Raw genomic sequence first — 19,762 nt, forward strand, 5'->3', positions numbered from 1 at the left:
CACACCAAGTTAATCAGTTTGCATTAGGAGCTGGAAATTTGAAGGGGTGGTTCCGTTGCCAGCAATGGACACACAAACCATGGAGGCCAGGGAATCAAAGATGCAGGAAGAGGAAAAACTCAACTTTTCAGGTAAAAGCCTTCAAAAGAGTCACTACACCAGCACACGCTTCCCCCACCCCAATCCCAGGGCTAAAAAAAAGCAAACAAAGAAAATGCACAGCAAATAGACATAATCTTGAAGATTTTTAAAGAATAAATATTTTTTTGTAATTAAACATTATGCAAACACGTGCCACGCTTGCTCTTTGTCCATGCATATGCGCTATATACAATTTTGAAAAATACTGTGTTGTCCTCTTTTTGTTTTAAAAGTCATATACAAAGTTTTTTCCTTGCTGTGTACCCCCCTCCTCCCCTCCCCGAGAATCATCTTTACAATGAGCCAATCAACATTCATTCATGAACTTGGGTGTGTGAGAGGAGGAGGGAGAGGGAGAACCCCTTACCAAAGTACATCAAAATGGCTGGTTTGGACATGAAAAGCGGTGTCAAGAAACTGGTTTAAATTTCATCTGTACTACACACAGGAAAAAAAGAAAAAGAAAAAAAGGAGTCGGCTTGGAGAATGAAGCTACGTTACAAGTTAAAGTTGGAGGGTTTTTTTAGTGCGTCTGTCACACTCTTATTGGCCGCCTAGAATACTGTTGTACAATGGTTTATCTACCTTTTTTATTACAATATAATTTACTTAAATTTTCTGTTAGCAAAACAGAATCCCGGTACTACAGACCCAGCGGTGTAATAGGCATAGTGCCTCTTTTTGTGTGTGTTTTGTTTTAATTGCATGAGCACTCTAGATGGTAAAAGTTTTCAGAGTTCATTTTATGCAGGGCCAGTCTCAGTCCTCAATGTACTCCCACAGGTCCTTCTCATAGCCTTCATGCACATGCTGCAACAAAACCCTTCGTCGACTCTCGCAGTATCTGCAGCAAAGGGGGAGAGCACATTGAGATGCTGATTAGGAATTGCATGTACACAAGTGACTGTCATGCTTTGACATGGTTTGACAAGGCCTGGGAGTCAATCAAGATGTCTGTGAGGTACACATTATAAACATGCGTAATATAGTGCTTTGATCTGCAGAGAAGGAAGTCATTTGCAAAGCTAGCTCAGCATTATCCCTATTTTACAAGCTGAAAGACGGACACATGGAGGGGTTGTGGCATACCTACAAGCACAGCACAGGTTAGTGGCAGAGCTGGAAACAGAAGCCAAGTTCTGCTGACTCAGCATAGTGCCCTAGCCACTGGACCACGTTACAATGACAGACGAGAAAAGCCAATACAACACAAAGACAGGGTTCAATTTTGTTCAGCTCCAAAACAGTAAAGATGGCAGCAATAAAGACAAAGCAATGGCTGGTTACCCTAGCTGGACCAAGAGTCTGTCCTAGGAATCACAACCACATGTGCCTGAAAAGTTTACCCACTATGTCTTAAAAAGACTCTCCAATCTGCACACATTCAAAACAGGATGTTTTCCCTGTTGGTGAAGCAGCAGTTAACACCGATCCCAGAGCTAGGTACACTCCTACCAATATCAATGGCATTGGGGCAAAGCAATGAATCAGAAGGAATCATGTTCATTTCAGATGTAGTAGCCAACTAGAAAGATAAGAAATAAGTCTTCAGTGTCCCTTTAATGCTACTTATTGACACATTTCTGGAGATAATCCCTTTTCACTGGCTATGCCAAGTTCTGCCCTCTGCCCCCTCCCACTTGCATGTTAGGGACAAAAAAACCTTTACTCCATTACTTGCTTCCCAGTACAGCAGGTATGACCATGTCACTAATTCCATGGCTAATCAGTGCAGCTTGACAGCACAGGTGGAATACCACCAGCAGAAAAACAATTAGCTGAGCCAAATCCATTCAGCTGCACAAAAATGTTGAGCTGCAGTATGAAAAGCTAGAATTTAGGAACCAACTCATGAGTTAAAGGCTCCCACTGAGGGTAGAGAGGCATGTGACAAGGGCTGTAAGTTCAGTTTCCAGGCACATTTGTCTGTCAGTGTCATCTGAAGGGCTCTCACAGCTGAGTCTTCTGCTCCGCAAAAGCAAAATACCTGTCGCCCTAGCTAAGGCAAGATACACATTAGCAGAGGGGAAAAAAATTGTCTCGTAGGTCTATTGCAGGAATCTTCAAACAGCCAACAATCCTTGATTACATATGCTACCGTACCTAGGAACAAGAGGGAAAGCCACAGAGTAGCAGCACTCAGAATTGTCTTGCTTTAAATTACAGCCTTAACATTAACACTCAGCATCTGATCCAGCTGACAGATTTATTTGAATGAACCTATTCTAGTTCTTCCCATTGGTATCAGCTGTTGGAATGTAAATCATAGCACAAAGTCCCACTGATTTAATGGAACATGTGATAATGGAACATGCACAGTAATTGCTTTCCAATCTTCGGTTATTTTGCTGGCTTTTTCTAACTCCTGTTTTCCAGAAATGTCATGGGCATCACAAGCTGATAGGCCAAAAACAGCTAGAGCTGAATGAACAAGGTGGACATTCATTGGAATTCCCCAAAGAATTCTTTAAAGCTGCACGATTAAGGTAGTATCTGGTTAATCAAGGACCTGTGCGTGCTTGGAAGGCCACACGGTCTCCCCAGAAATATAAAGGCGGGTTTGGATGCTGTGTTTTCAGGCAATCCAGACCATGTTTAGTCTTAATTTGCCTGTCTGTTTTGGATAGTTGATAACAGAATAAATTTTAAGAGCAACTGCATCAGAGCCAAAGTAAACAGCCTAATGACAGAACAAGTTAAAAACTACTCAAAACCAGAGTCTAACGGAAATGTTCCATTCTAGTAGTGCTGCCAGCCACTACAGGAATGGGCGGAACCTCGATCATACGATCATTAGTATTTATATTCACAGGGGAAACTTCCTAGTCAGTAGAACTCCTTTTACTTGTGCAGTGGGGCTTGCTTTTCCTGCTAGATGTATCAGACATTTAGTAACTCTGGCCTGTTGCCTTAGAACTGAAGCCCATAATACTGTAACCCATCTATGTTTACAGTTTTTATTTTTCCATATTGTAGGAGCACTTCCCAAGGACTTTCAGGAGCAGTGGGATAATGTGCCCTTTAAGCCCCATCTCTCTAAGAGGCAGTAGTGAGGGAGTACATGACTCTCCCCCTTTTCTTGCATGTTGCTCTTCCCTCACTATAGCCTTGAGGGGGAGGAATAGCTCAGTGGTTTGAGCATTGGCCTGCTAAACCCAAGGTTGTGAGTTCAATCCTTGAGGGGGCCATTTAGGGATCTGGGGCAAATATTGGGGATTGGTCCTGCTTTGAGCAGGGGGTTGGATTAGATGACCTCCTGAGGTCCCTTCCAACCCTGATATTCTATGATCCTATTCATTGGTTAGCTTACAGTCAGGGAGAGCAAAGATGCAATGGAGTCTAGCTGCCCAACTACAAAAACATTTTGGTTGACTCATCTCAGGGCAAAATTATTGGAAAACAACATTAAACCAACTCATCCCTCTCCCTTCACTACATATGAATCTTCCTTGATCTTTTTCAGAGCCTCCTTCCTTGCAAAAACTGCATGGTCCAAAGGCAACCACACTTTACAGAGGAGCCTTATCTACACTAGGAACACTCTGAAAGTTTTCCGCCACTGCTCAACAGAAGAGGAGTTAACAGTGCTGAGAGTCCTGCTGTGGGCTTCCCACCAGCACCACAGTCAGTTCAACTTGCTCCCAAGAGGGCTAGATGACTATGCTGTAAACTGTGCTGGCAGCCTGTCTTCACTAGGAATCCCGCATTGCTAATGCTTGCTTGGTTTGTGTGTGTGCAAGAGATCAGCCTTCTGCTGCTTGATTAGCTGCTGGTCAGAGATTGGCTGCTGATCAAAAAACAGGGCAGAAGGCCAACGAGTGAGACTCTCGGAAGGGATAAGGTCTGGGAGAAACTTGCGGCCTGGCTGTTACACATGCACTCTCTACAGTCTCTTACCTACCAAACCAAAAGTGACCTACAGAGGGATGATGTCAGGGTCTGTGCAATATAGGACATACACTCATTTCAAAGTGTACCTGTACTTATCTTGTACTTTCTGCTTTATGTCTTGCAGCGAATCTTGGGATATATCTCTCTCCAGGTACCCAGAAAGCACCTCCGTAGCATTCTCTAAGTCTGCTTGGTTATTCTGCAAAGACAAAGAGACCAGTTTTTTGTAGACACTTCTTCAAATCGTCTAGAAATCCTGACCTAAACAAGAAACAGGTGGAGACAATTAGGTTGGATAACACTTCAGAGAGTGCCCCTCTACAGATCAGAGGTGAGAAGGAGAATTCATTTCACAATTCAACCAAAAGTTACTACAGATATTCAAAATTTCCTTTACGTTTTTTGACATAATGCTTGTTTCCTGGTTTGGTTTTTCTTGCAGGGCAAGCAGAATCTCCCCCCTCCCATCCTTTATACATCTAATTCCGCTCAACACTAATATCATCTTTGCTGATAAGTCCATAATCAATGACAAAGTACAGCTTTTAATATTGGTCTTTTACTCTATGCTCCTTCCACGGACTGTAGGGCCATACAGCATTTTGCTTAGGTCCTGCATGAATAATGGTGTATGGTTTTAAGTTAACAGCCACCACTGCTTCTATCTATGTAGCATAGACTCAGGGACTGTTTTGGCTTTTGACCACTATTTTACTGCTACTGCCCTGAAACCAAGCAATATTGGATAGATAAACAATGTTAAAGCGAAGATCTAGGTGACACTTTCAGCAGATCAAACCTAAAACTTGCTTTTTGTAGGTCTCATAATACAGTGATTATTGTATAGCATGAGACAGCAGTTAGACAATGATTTACAGTGCCAGTTTACTTTATTTTCCCCTTTCCTCAGCAGGGAATGCTTCATGTGATACTAGATGACCTCTGATTATTACAGCCTCACCAGCACTCAAGAATACTCAATAAACCCACATCTGTATGGCCTCTGAGTAACTCCTTTCCATGGATCAAGTCCCCGATGGTACCCAGTAGTGTTGCTTGCTGGGAGTAAGGAGCACAAAGTGTATTTTCCCTACCTCGAAGATAATGGACTGATTATTCTTTTTGAGGTAGAAGGCAAAGACATAAGTGTACATGAGTGTGGCACGACACTGGCAGAGGACGTCAACTGCTTTCTTCAGGAACTGCACCTCGATCCACGACATGTTGTGCTGCTGCATCTCCTCCATTTTCTGCTTCACCTGAGCATAGAGTTTGTGCTCAAAGCGCAGGCTCTGCATGTGGTTCATATAGCGGTTGCAGTAGAACAGGTACCTCTGCAGGGCTGCTCTGGATCGCTGTGTTAATTCCCATTAGGGAAAATAAAATAAATAGTTACAACAAAGTAATGGCTGAAAACTAGGAGAGAACAAATAGTCTGAAGGAATTCAAGTCTGACCAACAGAACAGAGTTTCCATTCGGAAGATGTTTTTGCGCCTTTCAATAGATCAGGCTCAGATGGGACCCTGGCACCACTGAAACACACCCAGTCATTGTGCAGGTCTGAGTAAGCAGGTCCACACCCTCTGGGGAAAATCAGGTCAAAGAGGGCGTTAGCACTGCAGGAGGAAATCCCAACCCATGGCATCTAGAAGAATAATTAAACCACATTCTAAAATACAATCCATTTACAGTACACAGGCACACCTGGGTTGTCATGCCAAGCACTGAATGAGGCAGGGAGAAGAGAGGAGAGCATGGAGGAATGTGCTACCGCATATGCACAATAGCAGGTTTAATTCTGACATTTAACAACTGCTGAGTGCTTGATTTTGCTTTAACAATCCAATGTAGATTTTTGTAGGTTTTTAAAAAGAAAAAACATTCTATTTTGCGCAACTAACACCCTAGCCCAATTATCAACAAGGTTTGAACTCTGGACCTTCTGCAACTGAGCTAATAGACAGGTTTCAGAGTAACAGCCGTGTTAGTCTGTATTCGCAAAAAGAAAAGGAGTACTTGTGGCACCTTAGAGACTAACCAATTTATTTGAGCATAAGCTCAAATCACCAGCAGGAGAGTGAATTTGTGTGGGGGGGTGGAAGGTGAGAAAACCTGGATTTGTGCTGGAAATGGCCTAACCTGATGATCACTTTAGATAAGCTATTACCAGCAGGACAGTGGGGTGGGAGGAGGTATTGTTTCATATTCTCTGTGTATATATAAAGTCTGCTGCAGTTTCCACGGTATGCATCCGATGAAGTGAGCTGTAGCTCATGAAAGCTCATGCTCAAATAAATTGGTTAGTCTCTAAGGTGCCACAAGTACTCCTTTTCTTTGAGCTAATAGAGTAACTTCAGTAGCTGTCAGCAGGAGTAGGTTGTTATCCTCTATGGAATAGCCACTGAAGGACAATGAACACCACGTTGAAGGCAGTGGGTTATACATGCAAGAGCTGCCCCATTTTGCAGACAGCACAGCCAAATGCAGATATGGCAGCTTCTGGGAGGCAGCATGGTTAAGCAAGTGAGACTTCAAAGTAACAGCCGTGTTAGTCTGTATTCGCAAAAAGAAAAGGAGTACTTGTGGCACCTTAGAGACTAACCCATTTATTTGAGCATAAGCTTTCGTGAGCTACAGCTCACTTCATCAGATGCAAGTGAGACTGTGTTCAACTATGTAGGAGATAACAGGTCTCTTCCCAGTTCTGTCAGAAGTGACCTTGTGTAATCTCAGGGGAGTATGAGGCTTTGCTCTTAATAAAGTTTGTGAAGGGTACAAAATTAACACCAACAACAGTCAGCAAGGAAAAGACAGTTACCTTTTCCGTAACTGGTGTTCTTCAAGATGTGTTGCTCATGTCTATTCCACAATAGATGTGCATGCTCGCCACGTGCACTGGTGCCGGAAGCCTTTCCCTTAGCAGTACCTGTATGGGAGCGCCCCATCCACCCCTGGAGTGGCACCTCCATGGCGTGGTATAAGGAGAGCTGCGTGTTCCCCCCACCCTCAGTTCCTTCTTGCCAGACAACTCCAACAGAGGGGAAGGAGGGCAGGACGTGGAATAGACATGAGCAACACATCTCGAAGAACATCAGTTACAAAAAGGTAACTGTCTTCTTCGCGTGATTGCTCATGTTTATTCCACAATAGGTGATTCCAAGCTATATCTGTTGGAGGTGGGTAGGAGTTCACAAACTCTCGGGACAGAGCACAGCCCTGCCGAACCCAGCGTCCGGGAGACAATCACACAATGTGAGGTGAATGTGTGAACTGAAGACCATGTGGCATCCCTGCAAACGTCCTGAATGGGGACATGGGCTGAAAAGGCAGCCGACGAGGCTTGCACCCTAGTTGAGTGTGCCCTCACAATCGATGGCGGAGGGATTCCCACCAGATCATAACAGGTATGGATGCAAGAGGTGATCCATTTGGAGAGCTGCTGAGTGGAGATCGGCTGATCCCTCATGTGTTCGGCCAAGGCAATAAACAACTGCAAAGACTTCCCGAATGGCTTAGTCCGCTCCAGGTAAAAGGCCAGAGCCTGTCTCACATCCAGTGTGTGGAGGCGGCACTTCTCACTGGGTGCATGGGGCAGAGGCCTGGCAGGAAAATGTTGTGACCCATGTGGTAAGCAGAGACCACCTTCGGGAGGGAGGGAGGATGTGGGCAGAGCTGGACCTTATCTTTATGGAAGATCGTGTATGGGGGCTCAGAGGTCAGGGCCCTGAGTTCCGAGACCCGTCTAGCAGATGTGACCACCACCAGGAAGGCTACCTTCCACGAGAGGTGCGACCAAGAGCATGTAGCTAATGGCTCAAAGAGGGGACCCATCAGCCAGGCCAGCACCAAGTTCAGGTCCCACTGACGGACTGGGGGCCTAACATATGGGAAGAGACTATCCAATTCCTTAAGGAATCAGCCAGTCATAGCATGGGAGAATACCGTGTGCCCCTGTACCAGCGGGTAGAAGGCCGATATGGCTGCCAAGTGCACCTTGACCGATGAGGGCACCAGGCCTTGGGCTCTAAGGTAAAGGAGATAGTCTAAAATGAGCTGGATTGGGGCAGCCACAGGGGAAACACCTTGCTCAGTCGCCCACTGGGAAAACCAAGATCACTTTGCCAAGTAGGCTCGATGTGTGGAGGGTCACCTGCTTTCCAAGAGGACACACTGAACCCCTTCTGAGCATGCCCTTTCCTCCCAGCATAACCATTGAGCAGCCATGCCATGAGGTGTAGGAAGTGACCCTGGTCCTGGGACAGCAGGTCTGGGTGGGACAGCAACGGCCATGGCGGAGTGACCACCACGCTCGTGAGGGTCCAGTACCAATGTTACCTGGGCCACGCCGGGGCAATCAGGAGGACCTGGGCCCTGTCCGTTTTTATCTTTTCCAGGACCTTCCTGATCAGCAGGATCAGGGAGAAGGCATAGAAAAGCTGGCCTGACCAGGATACGAGGAAGGCATAGGAGATAACGCCCATTCCCAGCCACCCCCCGGAGCAGAACTGGGGACACTGGCGGTTCTGCCAAGTTGCGAACAGGTCCACCTGGGGAGTTCTCCACTCTTGGAAAAATCTGTGCATCCCCTCTGCGTGTAGAGACCACTCGTGCTGAGAGGCGAAGTCTCGGCTTAGGCCGTGAGTTCTGGGCACCCAGTAGGTGGCAGGACTGTATGCAAATATCATGGGCTATACAGAAGTCCCACAGCCTGAGGGCTTCCTGGCAGAGGAGCGGGCCCCGCCTTGCCTGTTGATGTAAAACATCAAGGCCGTGTTGTCCGTGAGAACTCTGACCACTCTGCTCTCCAGGTATCACAGGAAGGCCACACATGCCAGCCGGACCGCCCCGAGTTCCTTAACATTTATATGAAGGGCAAGGTCTTGCGCAGACCACAGACCTTGGGTCTGAACATCCCCCACATGGGCTCCCCACCCCAGGTCCGAAGCATTGGACACCAGCTCCACTGACGGGGGCCTGCCCCTGAACGGGACCCGGCGGAGCATGTTCCCCGGGGAGGACCATCCGTGTAGGGAGGCGATCACCGGCTCGGGCACAGTGAGGACCTTGTCCATCCTGTCTCTGGCCTGGGAGAACACTAAGGCCAACCAGAGCTGGAGGGGCCTCTTCCTGAGTCTGGCATGGTGAACCACATATGTGCATGCCAACATGCGACCCAGGAGCTGGAGACACATGAAATTTTGTGACTGTCGACAAGCCCTTTCAGGGTCTCGAATCTGTCCAGTGGGAGGGAGGCCCTGGCCAGCGTCGCGTCCAGGACCGCCCCGATAAACTCTATACCCAGGAGGGATAGGGGTGGAGGGTGGTTGGGCGGGGTAGAGGTAAATAGGAGGGTGTAGCCCCAGGAGATGGTGTTGAGGACCCACCAGTTCGAGGTCAGCCACGACCACTCTGGGAGGAAAGCACACAACCGGTTGGAGAAGGGAAGCTTTATTATGGGTGGATCCCTGGTGTGAACTGGTAGGTCGCCCCCGGACGTCCCGTCAAAACTGACGTTTCCCGCCTGTTTACCCTTGGAAGACCCAGGCTGTGGGGCAGACCGGGACTGCCTCTGTGGGTGTTTCTTATAGTCCTGCGACTTTTTACAAGTATTTACAGTGGATGGCCTGGGTGGGAACCTGCTGTGGCTTAAACTTAGGTCTAGCTGGAGCTGGAACATAGAGGCCAAGTGTCTTAAGCATAGTGTGGGAATCTTTCAGGCTGTGCAACTTTATGTCCATCTGTTCCGCAAACAGGGCCTTGCCATGAAATGGGAGGTCCTGCAAGGAGTTCTGCACCTCACTGGACAGCCTAGACAGCAGAAGCCACAAGGAGCTTCCTCATGGACACCGCAGACGCCATGGACCATGCAGCTGTATCTACTGCATCTGACACTGCCTATAGGGTTGCCCTGGCAGCCGCCGTACCCTCCTCCACCAGAGCTTTGAACTCCTTCCTGTCACGCTTCTGGAGGGAGTCCTCCAATTTGGGTAGAGCGCCCCACAAATTGAACTCATACCGACCCAGGAGAGCCTAATGGTTCGCCACCATTAACTGGAAGCTCGAGGACAAATAAACCCCTCCCCCAAATAAGTCAAGCTCCCTGTGGTTGACCGACTTGACCACCGGGGAGTTGGGGGCAGGGTGGGTGTACAGGTATTCATACCCCTTGGCGGGCACAAAGTACTTCCGTTCAGCCCTGTTAGAGATGGGAGGCAAGGAAGCCAGGGTTTGCCACAAGGCGTTTGAAATTTTTGCCACCCCTTTGGGGAGTGGGAGAGCCACTCTGCCCAGTACCGAGACCAACAGGACATTGAAGAGGGAGTCTGAGGGTTCCTCCAACCTCCTCGGCCTGAAGGTTGAGGCTTGATGCCACCCTTTTCAGTAGTTCCTGGTGGGCTTTAGAGTCCTCCTGAGGGACAGAGGGATGAGGGGCCATAATCGCCTAATCAGGGGAGGGTGAGGAGGCGGGCGCAGTACTCTGCGTACCCACCGGTACCGGGGGTCCCACACTTGGTAGCCTTCTGGTCATGGATGCGAAGATGCACATCCCACCGACTCCTTCCAAGGAGGCTGCGAGAGAGAGGTCAACGGCTGTTCCGAGGCTCCGGCCACCGAGCGAGCCCCGACCAGGGGCTGCGTCGGGGCCACGGGGCCCATTGGTACCATGGTGCCAGCCAAGGAGCCCGGTGTCACTGCACATGCTCTGGTACTGGCGGAGCAGGCTGTTCAGCCTGACTGGCCTGTCCTATCGATTGACGGCTATGAAGGGAGGCCGGGATGGCATACGACCTGTCGCTGTCCCTGTCACTGGACCAGGAGGAGAGTCGTCGTTGGGAACGGTGCCGACCACGAGACCGCAATCCCAACATGGAGGAACGGTACCGCAGGTAGAAGCTGCTCCACGATCGGCTCCAGTGGGCAGATCCGTGACAGCGAGGTGCCGGTGATCGATGCCCAGGACTGCAGGAGCGGTGCGAGAGCGAGACGATGAATGGGAACAGAGTCGATGTTTGTGTAGCGACTGGCTACAGCAGCCCCTCGGAGATGAGGGCTTTTGGTGCCATCTGTCTCAGTCTCAACGGGGCCCGCTCCTCGAGGCAGAGCGGTGCCTGGAGTCCCTGTTAGTCAGAACCCAGCCAGACAACCTGGTAGGGGTCAACGATGACCGGCGTGGACTACGCACGGGGCGGTCGCTGAGCAGCGTCGGGAACATTCCCTCTACCGCAAACAGTACCGAGCAGGGGCGACTGTAGAGATCCCAGTGGTGGCTTGCCTCTGGACCGGGGAGCCAGAGTTGGTGGTCCCCGTGGTACTGGCAGGGACATAATGTCCTGGACTGCTTGCAGGGCCTCCGGCATGGAGGGCATCTGGACATCTGGGGAAGCCTGCTCCAAATGGGCTGGGCTACTCCGCTCAACCTGAGTTGGAGGCCTGGAGGCCGATGGGGACCAAGGACTGCCCAACATGGGTTTAGCCTCTCCCCTGGTCTTGCTCTGGTGCCGCAGCGGAGAAGGCCTCTTCTTAGCCTTCTTGGCATGCCCCACTGATGGGGAGTGGTGCCGACTGGTAGATGGCACCAAGGGGTTGCCGTGCACCGACACCGTAACTAGTGCTGACTCGGAGCGGCGCACTGGAGTTGCGGTTAATGCCGACTCCATCAGGATAGCCCCGAGCCGAATGTCCCTTTCTCTCTTGGTCCAAGGCTTGAAAGATCTGCAAATCTTCCAGCAATCACTGAGATGGGTTTCCCCCAGACAGCGCAAACAATCTGCATGCAGATCATTCACTGGCATCGGCCACCTACAAGTGTCACAAAGCTTAAAGCCCGGACCCGGGTGCACTAAACTAAACTAATCTGACTCCTTCAACTACAAGTGCTACAACGAACGAACGAAGAGTTCTAGAGGAAAGCTGCAGACAAGCTGGAGCAGAGCAGTTCCAAAGCACCTTCACTGGCAGCAAGAAGGAACTGAAGGTAGGGGGAGTGCGCAGTGCCCCTTATACAGTGCCATGTAGGCTCCACTCCAGGGATCGCTAGGGGCACTCCCAGGGGAAAAACTTCCAGCACCAGTGCACGTGGCGAGCATGCACACCTATTGTGGAATACACATGAGCTATCACTCAAAGAAGAACATCACTCTAGAACCTCACTTGCTCCCAGCCAAGTGTATCTTCATTTAAGTCAGTGGTTCTCAACCTTTTCTAGGTCATGACCCACTTCAGAGTTTCAGAAGGTGCGGGAATCAAATATATATATATATATGAATGAATGGGGGGGGGGGAACCCCAGGTTACAACAGAAGTTTTGGGCCTCCCATTCCCATCTAGTTATGGGAGAGGGAATGCGGTCAAAGAGTTCAGGCCTTAAGTCAAAAGATATTGAGATCGACAAGGAAGAGGCCATGTCAGCAGCAGGAGAAGGAAGAGCAGGGGTGTGTCCCCAGCCAGAGGTTTTGTTGTATGCACACATGACCACAAGAAAATGTGGGGAGTAGAAACCAGGAGTGGGAATTTTTTTCAGCATTAAATATTAAACAGGCACCCACCTTGTCCCTACAGCATTAAAGACGCTCAAGAAAGGCAGGCTAGCCCGCCAGGGTTGGCCCTAAACAGTTTACTATCCTTCAAAGCTCATTTTATCCAATCCCTTAGTGGATTTTTGCCAAGCAGCAAAAGGCACCCCTTTGACCACAGGGCCATCCCTTGGCAGATTTCAAATCCCTGCTGCAAACCAAGACGACATTAGAGCAGCTCAAAAAAACTGCCAGAAAAGTTTTAATAACGGGAAGAGTTAGGCAACTGTATCAGAGGAGTTGTTACAACTCATCTGTATTAATCTGTATTGTATTGTTATGGGTCATCTGGTATTACATACCCTTTAAATGGCACTTGAGAAGTAGGCATACAAGCTAAGACCTTAGTTAGCATGCATGTCCTTACAAAGCCAGCTACCTGTAGAGGAAGCACAAGACTGCGTGCATGCTGGCACCCAAAACACAAAATCTAAGGAAGAACTTTTTTATTATTTATTTTTTAAAGGAGGCCCTCTGTTCCCATTGGATACCTGAAGATATCTGCCCCCATTTCAACCTTCGATCCTTTGTGGCCACTACTGCTTCTAAGTGGAAAATAAGATTGTCACTCAAAACCCCAACCAGACCAGAATGGTGATTAATCTCATCTCTGTCTCAGCATCACTGCTAATCCCTGCCATTCCATGCTGTTAGACCCACAAAGTAAACCCACATCTTCTGTAAAGTTGTTAGACACTCGATAGACCATTGGGATGGTCAAAATCATCTCCTTATGGACATTCAACAATTATTTTCAGGAATTTAACAGGAAGCGATACGCTGTGGGGTCATTTCATTCCAGTATGTGTGTACAGCGCAGCACACAAGGGCCTTATCCTGACTGCAACCTCTGGGTCCAACCCACAAAAGAAATTAATATCCTAATTAGAACACTGATTTACACCCTTCCAAGTTAAGTGCTGGTTATAGGTTACTACAATGTGGTTGTAAGAAATAATACTTATGACCAAGATTGATTGTACAGCCAAAAATATTTTTTTTAAATTACATTTTCAGATTAGCAGCTAGAGATAAAAAATTAAATAGTTTCACTATACTGATATTTACACTATATCAAGGAAAAACCTAATCTCAGAGTATGGAAAAGAGGTGCATATATTTAGTATGGAGAAATGCATCACTGATGAATAATACAAGCATGAATCACATGCATCCTAGTTTTCTTTTCACTGGCAGATTAGCTGAGGTACTAATGACACGCACAGGATAAATATGATGTACAGAAGACGGCTTATTATATACTTCAGTACATGTTACAGCCATTTGTAGTACAGGGTGTTTCAGGAAATATGCTAGTTACCAGCTATAGGAATACTTAGCCAAAGTGGGTGAAATGAATTGCTGCAATCTGCTGTACACAGGGTGCAATCCCTCCCTGTTTGTGAGAGTCCTCCTGGTTGTACTACCCATATTCACACTACAATGTTTAACTCAGCTGCATGTATACCCAGGACTTCTATTCAGTGAGCCTGCCTTTCACGAACATCTCAGTGAATGTGATGCATGCAATCAGCAAACCAGCAGGCAACAAGAATGACAAATAGCACAGTTTAAAATGTTCTGAGGACACTGTACATTGACCTTATCCCAAAAGGAAGATTTCGTTGTTGTGATCAAATTTAAATGTTTTTTGGAGGTTAACTGTCAACCTTCACTATTTGTGTATTTTAACAAGAAGTAACAATATATGGTAGTTAAAGGTTTACGAAGCCCAAAAGAAAATGTTCCTCAAAACTAGATGTTCTTTCAATGCCCACCAAGAGTTATGTACTCACCTCCTGTGCATCTCTTGCTGCCTTTGCATCATCCTCATTGTAGCGATTACAGTTGTACCTGAAAAAAAGACAAAGACTGAGTTCATGGACTGAAGTTAAAACATGTAGAATGTTGGCAATATAACTGCCCTATCCTTCCACCAGATTAAGGTTCTAAACCTACCAGGCAGATCCATGTGGCTCCCAAGGGCCAAGACACACCCAGCAGAACTCTGCTTTACAGTTCTGGTTCCGACAGACCATGTGGTTGCAGCCTCCATCTTTTTCAATGGTCACATGGCATTTTGGGCATTCCTGTGAACAGAACAGACACTACGATCAATGTTAGAAGCAGGCCATCTGCTCAAATCTTTCCGATCTTGTTAGAACACAACACAAATATGGAACCTAATACAGCCAACTTGGTTCACAACAGAGCTGTGAAAAATTACACACCCTCAGAAATGAAATGGGCAGGAAAAAGTCAATATGATCCTCTTCCCTCCTGAGTCAGGCCCCAAGAAACTTTCAAACACTGGAAAAGGCATAACTATAAAGCTTGAAGAATGACTCATCTGGTTACATGACTAGTCACTGTAAGCTGACTTGCCAATATTGCCCTGGTACTTCAGGGGAAAAAGGTAATTTTATGATCATTAGTAATATCAACAACTGCCCTACTACTATCAGCAACTAATAAAGTGGCTCAAAGTAGACTAAGTGTGCTTCACACATGTCGGGAGATTTACCTTTTTTTTTTTTCTTTTAAACTTTGAAGACCAAGGCTCAGATAGGCCAAGATAGACTTACACCAGCAAGACTTTTTGGATTGGCTGAAAATTGTGAAGTATTTAACATTTGGCTGCCACTTATAGAAGCCAATCTGTGTTGATGTAAACTGTTATTTTTTTAAAGTTGTCCCCAACATGTAAAGAGCTACTGTACTCAAATGTTTCCTCTGTTTGGGCAGAATGTCTCAACATCCCAATTTAGGCAGTGAAATTTGTTTTGCAGACAGTTCTTGTAATGAACACCAGAACTGCTTTCGCAGCATGCTGCTTTCTTCACAGCAAAACTTTTGGTCTACTCCAGCATGTACACTCAATATCAGAGATCAAAGTGCCCTGGAGGCGGTCTCGGATCAGTGACAACAACTGTGATCACATTTCATCTAAAAAAGTATCTGAAAACCTCAGAAAAAGAAAAAAGTTCCTCCTTCTGAAGTTCAGCCTCCCCGCCCCATCAACTAAACAGGCCATTAGTTCACCTTCGCACAATATGCCTACAATAAAATAGAATGGAATTAATGATTCCCACCTCATACACACTTTCCCCGTGGTGATTTTCACATTCCTGTTGTACTCTCCTCTCCCCCCACATGCCACCCCAATCAAGACCTTGCATTACTGCAAGGGATTGGATGGTAATCCCTCTGGAGTCTGCCGACAATTTTCAGTTGGCTATCAGGTAAAGGGGTGCCAGGAATGCAGCACTGACCGTGGCAACCCTTTCCAAAACAGATTTTCCTAAACCCAGGGCCCCAGCCACATAAACCATCAACATCATTAGTAAGACACAGTCTCATCCTTCATTGTATTCATGGGCTACCTTCCCTCTTACATGGTATTGTCAGGAAACCAAACACATTTCTCTTAGTGTAATTTAATGAATGCTACATTACACACACACAATATTTGCTGACTTGCCTATTGTGTGGTAAACAGTTGAAGCAAGACCCAGAGAAAAACATTTCCAGGGCCTCTCATAAACCAATAAGCAAACTGCTATGTGGCTGTAGTAGTACGAGAGCGAGTGTGTGGGTATAGTCAGCATGATCAGCTAGGGGAACATCTCTACACTTTATTTGCCAAACTGCAAAAATACCAAGAATATGATTTCTATTTCTTGCACTCTTGGGGGATAACTGTGCAGTAGAGAGATGCTCTACAAGGGGCTAAAATAGATTTAAAATTGGTTTACAGTTATTATTCAGCAGTCACTTCATTTATTTCAGAACACAATTCCACACACTTTGTGCAAAGCCACTTTTACAATCTGAACTTCAGTTTTGCTCATTTACATTTCAGGATTGGAGTCTTGAGACAGAAATAGGATGTTTCTAAATGTAACTCCTGGCTTGGGAACAAAAAAGAGAAAGTTACTCACCTTGCAGTAACTGAAGTTCTTCAAGATGTGTGTCCCATGGGTGCTGCACTCCAGGTGACGGTGCATCCCGGCGCCGTTGATCGGAGATCTTCAGTACCAGTGCCTGGTCAGGATGCACGCACTCAGTTGGTATCTCCCATCTCATTGGAATCTTCCTGAGTGCGTGCGTCCCACACCCTCCTCAGTTCCTTCTCTACCGTGGAGAAATCATACTAGTACTCCAAAGTAGAGGGGAGGAGGGCGTGGAGTGGAGCAACCACAGGTACGCACATCTCGAAGAACTTCAGTTACTGCAAAGTGAGTAACTTTCTCTTCTCCTTCGAGTGCTGTCCCTGTGGGTGCTCCACTGTAGGTGAATGTGTAGCAGAACCCACTATGGTCAGTGTGACTTTGGAGATGCTGCAGTGAGTACTGTAGAGAGTACTGTATGGCCTACTATGGTGTCTGCCATGGTATCTTGCGTGATAGCACAGTGTTTGGCAAATGTGAGTTCAGAGGACCATGAAGCTGCTTTACAGATGTCAGGAACGGGTAATGTTATGTAGGAGGGCAATGGATGTCGACATAGCTCGAGTGGAGTGAGTTCCAATGCCTTTGGGAGGTTGAATATTTTGAGTACTATAACAGGATCTGATGCAGTTAGAGATCCACTTGGACAGACGTTGCTTAGAGATCGTATCCATTACTGAAAGATCGAAAGGTGCAGCTAAGAGTCGTGGAGACTTACAGAATGGCTTAATCCTGTCTAAATAAAAGGCAATTGCTCGCCTGATGTCGAGAGTATGCAGGGTTGCCTCTTGAGGAGTCTAGTGAGGTTTAGGATAGAAAGCAGGTAAGTATATTGGTTGGTTAAGGTGGATATCACCTTAGGGAGAAATTTAGGATGTGGTCTCAGAGTGACTGTGTCTTTGGAGAAGGTTGTTTAGGAAGGATAGGCCATCAGGGCGCTTATTTTGCCTACTCTCCTTGCTGATGTTATTGCAACTAAGAAAGCTACCTTCATGGACATATGAAGAAGAGACGAGGTCGCCAAGGGCTTGAATGGCAATTTCATGAGACCATGAACAATGAGGTTAAGATTCCATGTAGCTGCTGTTGGGTAAATTTATGGGTAGAGATTTTGTAGGCCTGTGAGAAATCATTTTATGGTGGGAGAGTCCGTTTTTGACAGGAGGACATGCGGAGTAGGTAAGGATACCACGACTGTCTGGCCCAAGCCGGGGCAATAAGTATGATCCGTGCATTATCGTCTATGATCTTCCAAAGAACCCTGTGTAGCAGAGGGATTGGTGGGAAGGCGTTCAGGAGAGAGTTGGTCCATGGGATGAGGAACACATCTCCTAGGGATGCAGTCCCGAGTCCTGCTCTGGAGCAAAAACAGGCAACATTTTCAAATCTGGGTTGTGGCCAAGAGGTCTATTGACGGGGTGCCCCAGAGGGAGAAGAGCTGTTGAAGTAGTGCGGGGTGCAGTTCCCATTCATGTTCTGTCGAAAAGTGCCTGCTGAGTGCATCGGCAGTGGCAGCTGAGTACATATGAGGCAATGATTTATATTGATGTTGTGTGCACCAATTCCATAGTTGGATGGCTTCCATGCAAAGGGAATGTGATCGGCCCCCCGCCCTTGTCTGTTGATGTAGTACATACATGCTATGTTGTCTGTTAAGACCCGAACAGATTTGTTCTTTATGAGGGGAAGAAAGTGAAGGCATGCTCGTCGCACTGCTCTGAGCTCTAAGAGATTTATGTGTAGGTGCATCTCTGATGCAGACCACCGGCCTTGTGCTCTGTGTCACCCTAGATGCACTCCTCAGCCAATTAGGGAAGCGTCCGTGGTGAGCATGAGCGTTGGGGATCGTTGCTGGAAGGGAACGCCCGTGCAGAGGTTTTCTAGTCTTCTCCATCAGTGTAGGGAAGCTAGAACATTGGGAGAAGGAGTTAGCAGCGTCCCTAAGGTGTGTCTGTTGGGTTTGAAGTTGGAGTTGAGCCAGCCCTGAAGACATCTCAGGTGTAGCCTGGCATGCTGGACCACGAAGGTGGTGGCTGCCATGTGAGCAAGGAGCTGTACGTAGATTCTTGCTTGTGTCCTGGGACAAATAGAGAGCGTGCATATCAGTTGTGTGATAGTGAAGAATCTGCGATTTGGGAGTGAGGCTCTCTTCAGATTGAGTCCAGATGAGCTTCAATGAACTCTATCTGTTGGATAGGTATCAGGGTGGATTTCTGGACATTTATTTGGAGGCCTAGGCTGTGAAAGAGAGAGATGGCAAAATGGGTAGCTTGAGGTGTCTCGCCATAGGAGTTGTCCTTGATGAGGCAATCGTCCAGGTAGGGAAAAAGCGCGATTCCATGTCTGTGGAGATGAACCACAACCACGGCTAGAGTCTTGGAAAAAAGACTCTCAGCGCTGTGGAAAGGCCGAAAGGAAGAACTCTGTATTGAAAATGGTCGTGACCAACTGTTAATTGTAGGAAACGTCTGTGAGCTGGATGAATTGGTATATGAAAATAAGCATCCTGTAGGTCCAGGGCTGTGAACCAGCCCCCTTGATCCAGTGCAGGAATTATTGTGCCCAGTGTGACCATCTTGAATTTTTGTATCCTCATGAATTTGTTCAATCGGCATAGGTCCAGTATAGGCCTCCATCCCCCGGTCTTTTTCTGGGTCAGAAAGTAATGGGAGTAGAACCCTTTCCCTCGATGTTGTGTCGGCACAGTTTCCACTGCGCCTAGTTGTAGAAGGTGAGCTACTTCTACGTGAAGTGAGTGCTCGTGAGAGGGGTCCCTGAAGAGGGAAAGGGGAAGGGTAGGATATAAAGGAGATAGAGTAACCGGACTGAACTATTTTGAGGACCCAGCAGTCCTGTGTAATCCGCTGCCAGGCATGTTGGAAACTCTGGAGGCGGTGGCCAAACAGGCAAGTAGGCAGTGGATTCAAGGAGAGGTCCTGCAGACCCTCGACCAGCGTTTCAAAATTGTTTATTACCCGGTGGGCGGGAGGTGGTTGCTTGAGCTTGATTTTGTCTGCGCTTAGGGATTCTAGCACGACTCCTAGTTGTGTCGTATGATTTGGGTTGAGGCCGACAATACTGTTGTGTGTGGTGTCTTTGGTAAGGTTGGTATTGTCATCTCCTGGGAAAAGATGGGTGAATGCCCAGGGTGTGCAGTGTCGCTCTAGAATCTTTCATGGTGTGGAGGAGTTCATCCGGTTTTTTTT

At 47.2% G+C, this 19,762-nt stretch overlaps 1 protein-coding gene across 2 annotated transcripts in view; it reads right to left on the reverse strand.

The window, feature by feature from the left end:
- Positions 1 to 232: 232 nt before the first annotated feature.
- The window catches only part of ARIH1 (ariadne RBR E3 ubiquitin protein ligase 1), a 113,981-nt gene continuing 94,451 nt past the window's right edge, over positions 233 to 19,762 (reverse strand). The window contains exons 10-14 of one of the 2 annotated variants that reach the window (XM_077828644.1): positions 14,566 to 14,696; positions 14,402 to 14,460; positions 5,127 to 5,398; positions 4,119 to 4,231; positions 233 to 985 (exon numbers count right to left, since the gene is read on the reverse strand). In XM_077828644.1, the coding sequence (XP_077684770.1) occupies positions 901 to 985; positions 4,119 to 4,231; positions 5,127 to 5,398; positions 14,402 to 14,460; positions 14,566 to 14,696 (660 nt within the window). In that variant the 3' untranslated portion in view covers positions 233 to 900. The remainder of the gene's footprint in view (positions 986 to 4,118; positions 4,232 to 5,126; positions 5,399 to 14,401; positions 14,461 to 14,565; positions 14,697 to 19,762) is intronic. The other variant, XM_077828646.1, reaches the window with a different exon arrangement.

The sequence above is a fragment of the Eretmochelys imbricata genome, chromosome 10, assembly GCF_965152235.1.
Source record: "Eretmochelys imbricata isolate rEreImb1 chromosome 10, rEreImb1.hap1, whole genome shotgun sequence".
NCBI lineage: Eukaryota > Metazoa > Chordata > Testudines > Cheloniidae > Eretmochelys > Eretmochelys imbricata.